Source organism: Acartia tonsa, chromosome 5, assembly GCF_053477335.1.
Source record: "Acartia tonsa isolate MP-2025a chromosome 5, ASM5347733v1, whole genome shotgun sequence".
NCBI classification, from domain to species: domain Eukaryota; kingdom Metazoa; phylum Arthropoda; class Copepoda; order Calanoida; family Acartiidae; genus Acartia; species Acartia tonsa.
This window is the reverse complement of record NC_137264.1, coordinates 6,647,916-6,658,617: the sequence shown is the minus strand read 5'-3', so window position 1 is coordinate 6,658,617 and position 10,702 is coordinate 6,647,916. Positions and strand designations below refer to the sequence as shown.

Sequence of the window (10,702 nt, the reverse complement as noted above, 5' to 3'; positions counted from 1 at the left end):
CTTATTTGTACTATTCAAAATGACTTTAAATGCCAATACTATTTGTTTTTATAGATAGATGTCAATTAAAATTTTAAAATTGTCTTAACTTTTAGCAGATTGAAACACAAAAGTAAACGAACACTTTACTAAAATCTTTTGGTTTTTTTATACCCACATTTTCAATTAAGCTTTGATTCCCTTATTTTGAATACACTTTTACACATTTAGGTTTCTTCAATGACTGTTTGTTATAGTTGTTTTGGACAGGTATAATATTTACAATCCCTGTTGAAAATAATTTCTTTTAAAAAGTTTTTATTACTCCTTTTAAAAATTTTATACTGAAGAAACATTTAAAACTATCAATTTATAAATTTTGTTTCAATTACCCAGCCAACACCTACAAATTTAACAACAACAGCTACAACTACAACTACAACAACAACACCTTGTCCACATACATCTACAACAACTTCAACTACTACAACAACTACCACTACTACAACAACAACTACTACCACAACTACTACCACAACTACAACCACTACTACAACAACAACTACTACCACAACTACTACAATTACCACTGCCACTACCACTGCAACAACTACAACTCCCTCAACAACCACCTGTCCTCCATCAACAACAACGATACCAACCTATACAGCAATATGTCCAAACACAAATTTTGTTAAAAAGCATTGGTGCAAAGATTGTGATACAGAAGAAAAGGCACAATTATTTGCTAGGTATTATTTGTGTTAAACATGTGCGTTCTAAATAATTAACTTATGTTTTTGTTTTTTTACTAGTGAAGCTATTCTATAATTCCGTCCGTACGTCTGTCCATCAGAAACGAATGGGGGGGGGGGAGACGTTATTTTCTCGGCCCCTATTCAAGATTCACGGAAGAAACTTTTTGTCAACATTTCCATTATTAAGAAGCATCATTAACTACAAAACATCCATAGCGGTCGGACTGCTTTTTTGATTTTTTTTGCTATTTTTCACATTTTCCCACATATTTTAGTATTTTTGGTCCGATTTTCAAATTTTTGTAGATAATGATAGGAAAATTAAATTTCCAGTCGGATTGTCATAGTTGCTTCTTTTATTTTTAGCCAAACAGAAAGAGATAATATGATTACTATTTTCTACCTGCCTGAAAGTGAAATCACTAAAGTGGAATGGACATCTAAAACTTATGAGCCACCAAAAGGTAAAAAGATACTACTTTTTTTACGACAAAAGAACAGAGTAACAGCCTTATAGACTATTCTTACCAATGGAGATAAAAAAATATCGAAAAGTTATTTTGTCTGATTGATTGATTTGATTTGATGATTGAAAAGAAGATGCCTGATAATTGTTGAGATGTCAAGTATATCCTTATTTTAAGAATATTTTAATCCATGTTCTCTATTGAATAAATGGGTAATTTAGACTGGCCCAAAAAAACATGAATTTTTAAATCTTTACCATATCAATTTGCGGATACCTTGAAGTTGTTACCGGCTCAAAAGTAGACCTTTTAGTGACAACTAGATCTCTGTACAATGAAAATTGATCTCGAAATTTCAATCTTAAGCTTTTTATCAAAAACTTCATATTTTCATGATTTTAACAAGAAATAAGTAAAGAACTGCCAACCTAAAATAATGTAACAAGAGTTCAAATATGAAGCAATTATAAAAAGTAGGCAGAACCGCCATTCCTGCCGAATAATTCCAAAAAACGTCTAAAAACATTGTTTCATTTAAAATGATAATTTGTGTAAGAAATTGAACTAAAACAGTAGTCATTAGTCTTATGAGAAGAGAAATGATGAAAAACTCTAAAAAATCTACATTTTAAAGACATAAAATAGGAAAAAGAGTTTTTAATAAATTTCATGTCTCAACAGACATTATCGCCAATAAAGAGACAATTTATTTAAATAAGAAATTAAATATGAAGGTAAAAAAATATGTAAAACACTTATTCTCTTATCCAACTTTAAAAAAAGGATACTAATAAAAAAATTAATATTGCAAAAAATAATTTGATTCTTTATTATCAAACCAGGAATAAAGAGTAAGGCATATCTTTAATTATTTTTCTTCAATGATTTTGCTGTATGAATTAGCTTTCCCAAATTATTGTAATTGTACATAAAAAAAATTAAATACTTTCTTTCTTCATATGTTTATTCCTGGTGATTTTAATATTTTATTTCAATGTTTGTAAACAAACAGACAGAAAATTTGATGTTTTGCTTTATATCTTGTGTAAAGCTATATTAATTGGGGAAGAAAGAATGAAAATAAAAATGCATATGACGAGATAGCGATAGATTTTTTCTTAAAATCAATTATAGGGCTAAAATCTACAAACAATGCATAACCTATTTTTTACTTAACGCACATTGAAAAGCGATTTAGACCTTCATTTGGGCCACACTAATGGGTATAGTCCCTTTCTTGGCAACGCCTCTCAAAGGGCGTTTTGCCGAATTTTCACAATGGCTTATGATAGGTTATTTTAGGTTAGGTTAGGCGATTTCCCCGCAGGGTTAGACCCCCCCGTAATGGCCTAGAAATAGGAGAAAGGATAGTGTGAAAATACGAAGAAACGCCCCTTAAGAGGCGTTGCCACGAAAGGGTTTATACCTGAATAAACTAATAAAAAATCTATGTATTTTTTAGGAGCTACTTGTTTAGGAAGCTATACCTTTCCAATAGTTTGGGAATGCACGTAAGATTATTTTAGCAGCGAAGCTACTGTACAATTCTTAGTTCCAGTCTTATTGTACAGTAGGGAACCTTGAAACATGAAATTATTAATGTTTATGATTTAAACCTTTTTTTTACACCATGTACCTTATCTGCAAACAATAAGACTGGAACTAAGAATTGCACAATAGGGTACCGGAGAAAGTGTATAAAAAATCAGCCATGTGCCGTCATAAAAAAAGAGAAAGATAAGAGGAGAAGAGTAAAAAACCCTAAAAATGAGATGGATAGTCACTCATTTTTACGAAGTCACATGTCTGGTTTTTTGAGACACTTTGTCCCCTTCCCTACTGTACAATTCTAAGTTCCAGTCTTATTGTTGTCAGATAAGTCATGGTATAAAATAAAGGTTTAAATTATACTCATTATTTATGTTGTTAATTATGATTTAATAGAAGGGATACAGTCGTTTAAATATTTGCATTTTTATTACAATCTTAGTCCTTTTGTTAATTTTTTCCTTTATAATTAGAAATGCTTGCAGCTGTGAATGGACATGTATAGAAAAGGCAATTAACGCGGTAAACATTGTGTTTCAAATTATAGTATTTTAAAATCAAAATGTGGATATAATTTTTGTCAGGCTATGTCTTCATTCACAGTTTATAAATTGTTGTTTTCCTATATCTTTTGAATTTATAATTTCTTTACTACTTTATTTTTATCTAAAAGGTGTGCACAAAATGCGTAGATTTTTAAAATTCTAATTGCGCGGCTTGTGTTAATGGTTGAAAAATTGTCAGAACCGCTATAAGGCTACTTTTAGGAAATGTAAAAACAATTCCTGTGCTATGGATAGTTTTGGCGCTACGTGTTAAAATGTCCCAAATGACTTAAAACTTGACTTGCGAGTAAATTTTGGAAATTTTACCACCTAGCTCCTAAATTTGTTGTAGCACAGGAACCATTCTTTCCAAAAAATAGAGTTCATAGCGGTTGTAAAAGTAGGCGTAAAAATTTTCTACTATTAACACAAGCCGCGCAATTTGAAATTTAAAAATGTACACATTTCTTTTTGCACACTCTATTCTCTAATATATAGTAATATACTCGCAAGTCAAGTTTTACGTCAATTGAGACATTTTAACACGTAGCTCCCTAACTATACATAGCACAGAAACCGTTCTTATATTTCCTAAAAGTAGACTTCATAGCGGTTCTAACCATTTTTCTACCATTAACACAAGCCGTGTATTTTTTTTGTACACCTTTTATAAAGAAAATGTTTTAATCTATGATTTTGTCTGTCTTTAGCTTTAATTCCTGTTAACTCTAAATAAATGATCTTTTTATATAGGAATGTGAATTTGAACACCTGATGTCAGACCCTGGATACCTACTATATGATACACTTAAGTGCCTTCAAGAATTTTAAATAATTTTAAATACCAAAATACATATATGCTTATTTACATTTTTGAACTACTTTTTGGAATAAATTGTTAACTTAAACCACTGTTTTACTTTTAATTATTATATGAAGTATGCTAATTCTATGCATTGTTTATTGTTATAGATTTGTCTGATTTGTTGGTCTTTTATGGAAGTTTTTAGATGGTTATGGACTATTTTTTTGCTTTCCTCTTCTTTGAATACAAAGCTCCTTTATGCAAGGGTCGCATCTGCTAGTTAGAATAAAGTCGAATGATAAGTTTCATCTAGGAGCCTAACAAATATTTGCTTGTTATTGATACATATGTTAGCCTTAAGTTCTGGGGTATTGCCTCTTAAGGTTATTATGTTGTTTTAGGTTGGTAAGCATAAGGTTAATGGTAATAATAGCCGCGCATGGGCTAGAAATAGGAGAAAAAAGTTACGGTGAAAATAAGACGAAACGCCCCTTAAGAGGCGATGTCACAAAACCGAAAATACCCAAGTATTGTTTTCAAAACAGTATTATGTTTCTTCATTAAAAGTACAGCTACTCTATGTTTGTACTAGTTCGTGTCATTTTTGAGCTTTGTTTCAATGAATGTTTTCATCCCTGTTAAAGAAACATTATTTTTATTTTTAAGTGTCTTCTTAATTCTCAACATGTGTGGGTTAAAATAATATTTAATCTTGTTTTTTTTTCAATTGCTTTTCCTGCTCAAAGCTAAGAAAAGATAAATATACAATTTTTAAAAGCAAAGATTTTCTATAATTAGGGTCGGTCAGTCCGACAGTCCGTCCGTAACGGATAGCTTTTTTTTCGTTAATTTAGGCATTTTAGAATTGTACTATAAATTTCAATCTTTGCATGATGATTTCTGTAGTAGTTAGGTATAATTTAGAAAGCTTAGCGACTCTATAATCATTACCAGAATGTCCATACGTCCATTTTAAACATGTTCATTTTTTAAAACTTTTATAACAACAATTTTTTATTTGATAAAATAATCCGATTGATCTGATTTTTGGATTATTGATTCCTATTACAATAAGGTACGAAGGAAAGAAGCATCTCTATAATCAAGTCTTAAAAATGTCAGTATGTCCTTAAACAGAATTCTGTATTTATGAAGTTTTGCAACAAATTTACGTATAATTTTGTCAAATTTTATAAATTCATATTTTGTATATTCAGTTCTGACACTATATAGGAGTCTGTCATTTCGGTTTAGAGCTTCACTTTTATGGATGCTGTCATCCTTGTTTTTATCTTTTATCTCTTTACTTGATGATTTTAAATAGGAAAGTTAATTTGAATACAATTCGTAATTTTTAATTCACTTTGTCCGTCAGTCCGTCCGTAACGCTATGTTTGATTTACTCGGCACCTATTCAAGGTAGACTGCTGAACTCTTTAGTATAGATTCCTATGACATCTATGATTGGACCAAAATTAACAATCCGATCTCATAATTGGAAAAAAGATGTACATATTTTATCACAAGAGGGCATCAATATTGAATCAATTTTTCAACAGGTTTTCATATAATATTTATTGAATGTCTATTATGCTTCGCATTTATGAATATTTTCATCCTTGTTAAAAAAACAAGATTTTATTAGAATCAAAATTGCAAACTATGCCTTATTTTAGCATTTGTTCTTTGCAAGCTTTTCATAAGGTAAGAGTAACAATTACACTTATATTTTACTAAAAATTTTAATTTATATTTTTATCATTCTGTATGTCCAATTTATCAATTTCCTTGTAAAAGGTCAATTTATAAATTACAATAAATTAGTACAAATAATTTTATAAAACATATTTAGATTAGAGTAAAAAACTAGAGGGAGAAAGGGTTAAATAACTGTATTTCCTTATAGCACTGAACTTGTGCCGACTCTCAATTGGGTCTTTGAAAATCAACCAATAGTAACGGGAATATTAACACAGCCAGTTAGCAGGAAACAATTTGCTACCAGACGAAAAAGTTCATTGAAAAAAGTGGAGAGGTAGTTATCTGTATATCTATACTATAGATCTGTTATATCTAGAATATTTTACAATTGAATGTCAAAATGAAAACACTTTTGGTTTTATCCTTCGTCTATTTCTTAGCGGTCATTGCTCAGGTAAAATTAATATTCTAACCATATTCAGAAAAAAGGTAGAGGAGGGGGGTGTTAAAATAAGCCTCAAAATTAGGTTTATTTTGAAGGTGCCTAAAAATTAATTTCCATAGACGTCATAAGAGAGTGTGGATAAAAGGGTGTTTCCTCCTCAAAATTTGATCACTTTAGACAACCCCCTCAAAAAGCTTTCTATAAAAATTATAAACATGAATTGGCATGAATGTTCCTTAAAGGAAGCCTGCAAGAAATACCACGCTTTAACTGCTGAAAGACTGCCACAAGTAGACCAAATACCCAAAATTTGAAGCCTTTAGCTTCTATAACAAAAAAGTTCTAGGCATTTTAAAATGACATTTTATGTACAATGAAAATTTTGAAAGAATTGCAATGCTCATGTTGAAAACTTTGAAATTAAACTACGTGGCCTAGAAACAAAATTATAAGCTTATTTTTGTCATAAATTTAGGTTTCCAGTAACTAATTATATTTTTACAATAAAAATACCCATTTTTATAGTCAAAATCATTAAAAAAAATTTAGTTTTACTTGGGTTGTACCGAATGTACTGTAGCCAATCAGAAGGCTGAATCAGCTTAACAACCAATCACAGCTAAGCTTGTATTAGTTTACCCCTTTGTTTCCGCTATGATTTTCGTTTAAAAATGCAATCTAAATCGAATTTTTTTCATAGATTTTGACAATGAAATGTGGTGTTTTTATTGTAAAAATGTAATCAGTTACAGGCAATCTAAGTTTCTGACAAAGATAAGGTTATAATTTTGTGTCTAGGCGACGTAATTTAATATTGTTTTTTCTTTTATGAGCATTGGAAATCTTTCAAAAATTCCATTGTACATAAAATGCTATTTTGAAATGCCTAGAACTTTTTTATTATTGAAGCTGAAGGCTTTAAATTTGGGGTATTGGGTCTTCTTGTGGCAGTCTTTCAGCAGTTAAAGCGTGTTATTTCTTGCAGGCGTCCTTTAACCTGTAGGTACAACCACAATTGACTTTATAAAAATTACAAGAAAAGTCGTTAAGTTAATTATTTTAAACAGCATATTTTTAGCTTTTTTGACTACATTTTTATATGAGATGATAATGGTGGTAAATTAATTTTTAGAAAATTGATTACTAGTGCCATTAGGCATAGGTCTATAATCGAGGCATCTCTATAATACAATATTAAATATAAGTATGTCCATTTTATCTATCCTATACTATTTCTGGATTATGGAAAGAAAACGAAACCCCCTTTCATCGTATTTTCAAATTAGCCTTTCTCTTATTTCCTTACCCTGCAGGGCAATCTTCTATATACATAATGTTTACCTAACCTAAAATACCAAATCAAAAGGTACTGTGGAAATACGACAAAACCCGTTACTTCGTTTTCTTTCCATGATCCCTATTTCTTATTGGTAAATTGAATGCTTTGTTTTTGTCAAACTATGATAAATTATAAAATGTTATAAAATCATCTTATTTTTTTGTATAGAGTGCATGTCCTAACGAGAACTTCTTGAACAGACACCTGTGTGACAACTGTGAATCTGACGAATCTGTGGCTCAAAAATCAAAGTATATCATCAATAATACAATGTAGAACGATGTCTGTCCGTCTCTCTGAAGCTTGAGATCTCAGTAACTACTAAACCGATAGGGCTCTACTCTTCAGAGAATTTACCTGCTGGTCCCTTGCTACTGCTAGTTTTAAGTTATTTTCTTGGGGGATGGGACACCCCCAACCCCCCCAAAAAATGAAATTACCCCTCCAAAAAAAATTATTTTTAAAACTAAAGTTAAAACAGGGGGTTTAGACACACCACCCCCAAAAAAAATTTCCTCCCCCCCAAACAAAATTTTTTTAATAGTTTTTTACTAGTTAGGACACGGGATGGCATTTAAGCTATTCATTTTTTAATTTAAGTTATCAAATGGCTGAGAGCAATTTCAAATACACTTAAAAGTTATATCTATAATACAAAGTAGAATGATATCTGTTCACCCGCCTGTCCTTTAAGATCTCGGTAACCACTAAACCCATCGGATTCTACTTTAGAGAATATACCTACTGGTCCTGTGGTGGTTTTCGGCTATTTTCTTGGGGCGTGTCACAACCCAAACCCTTCCAAAAATAAAATCCCACCCCCCCCCCTTTTTTAGGCAGTTAGTTTAAGCACCAGCGGTACTTAAATTTTTTTTTTAAATTACCTCTTTGGGCAAAGTCCTTAGAGGCTGAGGGCGAAGCCGCTAGTACGTAGAATAACAGACAATAATCTCTTTGTAATTCACTTGTATAAAAGGAATTAAACGTCTTTCATTTTTTAACCAAATAATGTAATTTTATTTTATTTTTTTTTAGATACGACTGCGTTTCTATCTGTTATATTTATTTCTATAAATTCACATTTTCCTTACATTTAATTTGCAAATTTTTTACTTCAATTTTGTCAAGAATGTTTCATCGAAGTCAAATGATTTACTTTATTTAAGGGACAATGCTCATAGCTTCCTGCAAAGCCACGGTACCTGTTGACAAAGTATGGCTGTGTATGAAGTAAGTTGTTTAATCGCGGTTTCCCTCAAAATGACTAGAGAGTACAGAAACGCTACGCCCCTCCCTTCAAATAAGTAAATAATAAGGGGGTTTATTTTTTAGGTGAGGTATATTGGATATATTATAGCTCCCATAGAATCTTGACTTAAAGTAGAAAAATACTCCATTTTACTTAAAACAAGGTGGTGGGTTCATGTGCTCTCTATGCAATTTCAGGGAAATCACCCTTATGATTCTTAGTCCGTTTGTTAGTATGGCGCTATTGATAGCACTGTTGGTTATTTGATACAGAGTTATATGTGTTGGAATGATGGAATCGTCTAATTGATTCCAAACGTTCTATGAAAATTTCTAAACGGTATGACATAACCTGGGAAGTAATACAAAAGTCAAAACATTTATAAATTTTTTTTTGTACTTGTGTAGCTTTATTAATGTATAAAATTAAGTGAAATGGTATTTATAAATATAGGGAATACGGTTAACCGTTTGGTAGATTCTTTATCAAGAATGATTTTAATTTTTAAATATTCATGTAATGCAATTTACCTTCATTTTTTTTTATTGAAAGTAGACAAATTATTGGAATTTATGTGGCTTTATTTAAGGCTTGGTGGCCCAACCTCTGACTTTTCTTGTGATGTTTCCTATGAAGGACAGGTATTATTACAAACAGATTTTATCAAACACAATTTTTATTTAGTTCAAATTAAGATTGTTGGTTGGTGGCTTTAAAACCCCAAAGTAACATTTTCCCATCATATCTTATTACTTACTAGCGGCTACGCCCCTAGAGACCGCACCCAAAAGTTTTTTATTTTTTTTTGGAGGGGGGTAATTTTTTTCTAGGGGCGATTTCTCTTGGGAGGGTAGTGGTATCCTCCCCCAAAATATTTATAAACCTTCTCGGGCCTATGAGAAGCTACTCTATTAAGGAGAACCCGATCGGTTCAGCGGTTAGCGAAATCTATTGGTACAGACAGACAAACAAACAGACATCCCGTTACTTTATTATGAGGATTGGGAGAAGGAAGTTAATTTGTTTGGGTTTCAAACATTTTCTTAAGGAATACTCACTTAAAAGAGGAACACAATAATTCTAGTGGTTAGCGATATTTTATTGGACAAACGGACAGACTACCAATAAAGATGAATATTTGTTTAGACATGCACCTTGGAGCATAACAGCAGAAATGGCAGATTTTTTGAGGAAGAACTTGAATGTAAAGAAACTGAAGACACTGACAGCTTCTTCATTGATATCATTGAAAAACTCTTTTCTTTTCTTTTCTAAATGCTGTAATTTGATATTTTAAGTTCAAAAGTAACCTTTTTCATCATTAAAATAAAGATGTTTTGGAAATTAACATTATTAGTAGCAAGGCTACTTTATAATTCACTTTATTTGTCTGTTCTTTCCGTCTGAAAGTCAGTAAATCCGTAACGCTTGACAAAAAATGTGATTTTCTCGGCTGCTATTCACGATCATATCACTTATTGGTTTTGTTACCTGTTATCATAGGCGATGTTAAAATATATATCCTCAATATTAGGATTTAGCCGAATATCCGGCCGGATACCGGATATCCGGCTGCTTTCAAAAAACGGATATCTGGTAACTTAAAGGATATCCAGTAATTTGCCGGATATCGGGCCATTTTCAATATCCAGCCGGTTACCGAATGTCAGGCATTATAAATCGGCCGGATATCCGGTATCCGACCAAAAAAGTATCCGGCCCAATACTACTCAATATCATATGATGAATTATCTATTGGAAATTCGTTATAATTGTTATTTCAACACCAATAACAACCACCCCCCTTCCTACCTCCTAAGGCTTATTGTGTTGTGGCAGTTAAAGTATATTTATAAAAGATGTTTA

At 31.3% G+C, this 10,702-nt stretch overlaps 1 protein-coding gene and 1 long non-coding RNA gene across 3 annotated transcripts; both read left to right on the top strand.

Moving 5' to 3' along the window:
• The first annotated feature begins 123 nt into the window (after positions 1–123).
• On the top strand, positions 124–4,205 carry LOC145318616 (uncharacterized). The gene is made up of 6 exons (XM_080160006.1): positions 124–249; positions 376–731; positions 1,104–1,201; positions 2,667–2,715; positions 3,226–3,274; positions 4,051–4,205. Exons 1-6 carry the CDS (start codon positions 220–222, stop codon positions 4,126–4,128), a joined length of 660 nt encoding a protein of 219 aa, XP_080016132.1. The 5' UTR covers positions 124–219; the 3' UTR covers positions 4,129–4,205.
• A 1,801-nt stretch (positions 4,206–6,006) lies between these two features.
• Positions 6,007–10,180, top strand: LOC145320232 (uncharacterized). Of its 2 annotated transcripts, none has more exons than XR_013880127.1 (5): positions 6,007–6,137; positions 7,756–7,838; positions 8,754–8,817; positions 9,426–9,477; positions 9,983–10,180. It is a non-coding gene; the product is annotated as an uncharacterized LOC145320232 (long non-coding RNA). The 2 variants fall into 2 exon arrangements; XR_013880126.1 differs by having other exon boundaries at positions 6,124–6,257.
• The last annotated feature ends 522 nt before the right edge of the window (positions 10,181–10,702 follow it).

Bases quoted from the DNA above. Each gene is read 5' to 3' on its own strand.
- LOC145318616 (XM_080160006.1), top strand. From the start codon at position 220: ATGACTGTTTGTTATAGTTGTTTTGGACAG. The intron at 1,202-2,666 runs GTAAAAAGATAC...TGTATTTTTTAG, and splicing joins AACTTATGAGCCACCAAAAG to GAGCTACTTGTTTAGGAAGC. The intron at 2,716-3,225 runs GTAAGATTATTT...CTTTATAATTAG, and splicing joins CCAATAGTTTGGGAATGCAC to AAATGCTTGCAGCTGTGAAT.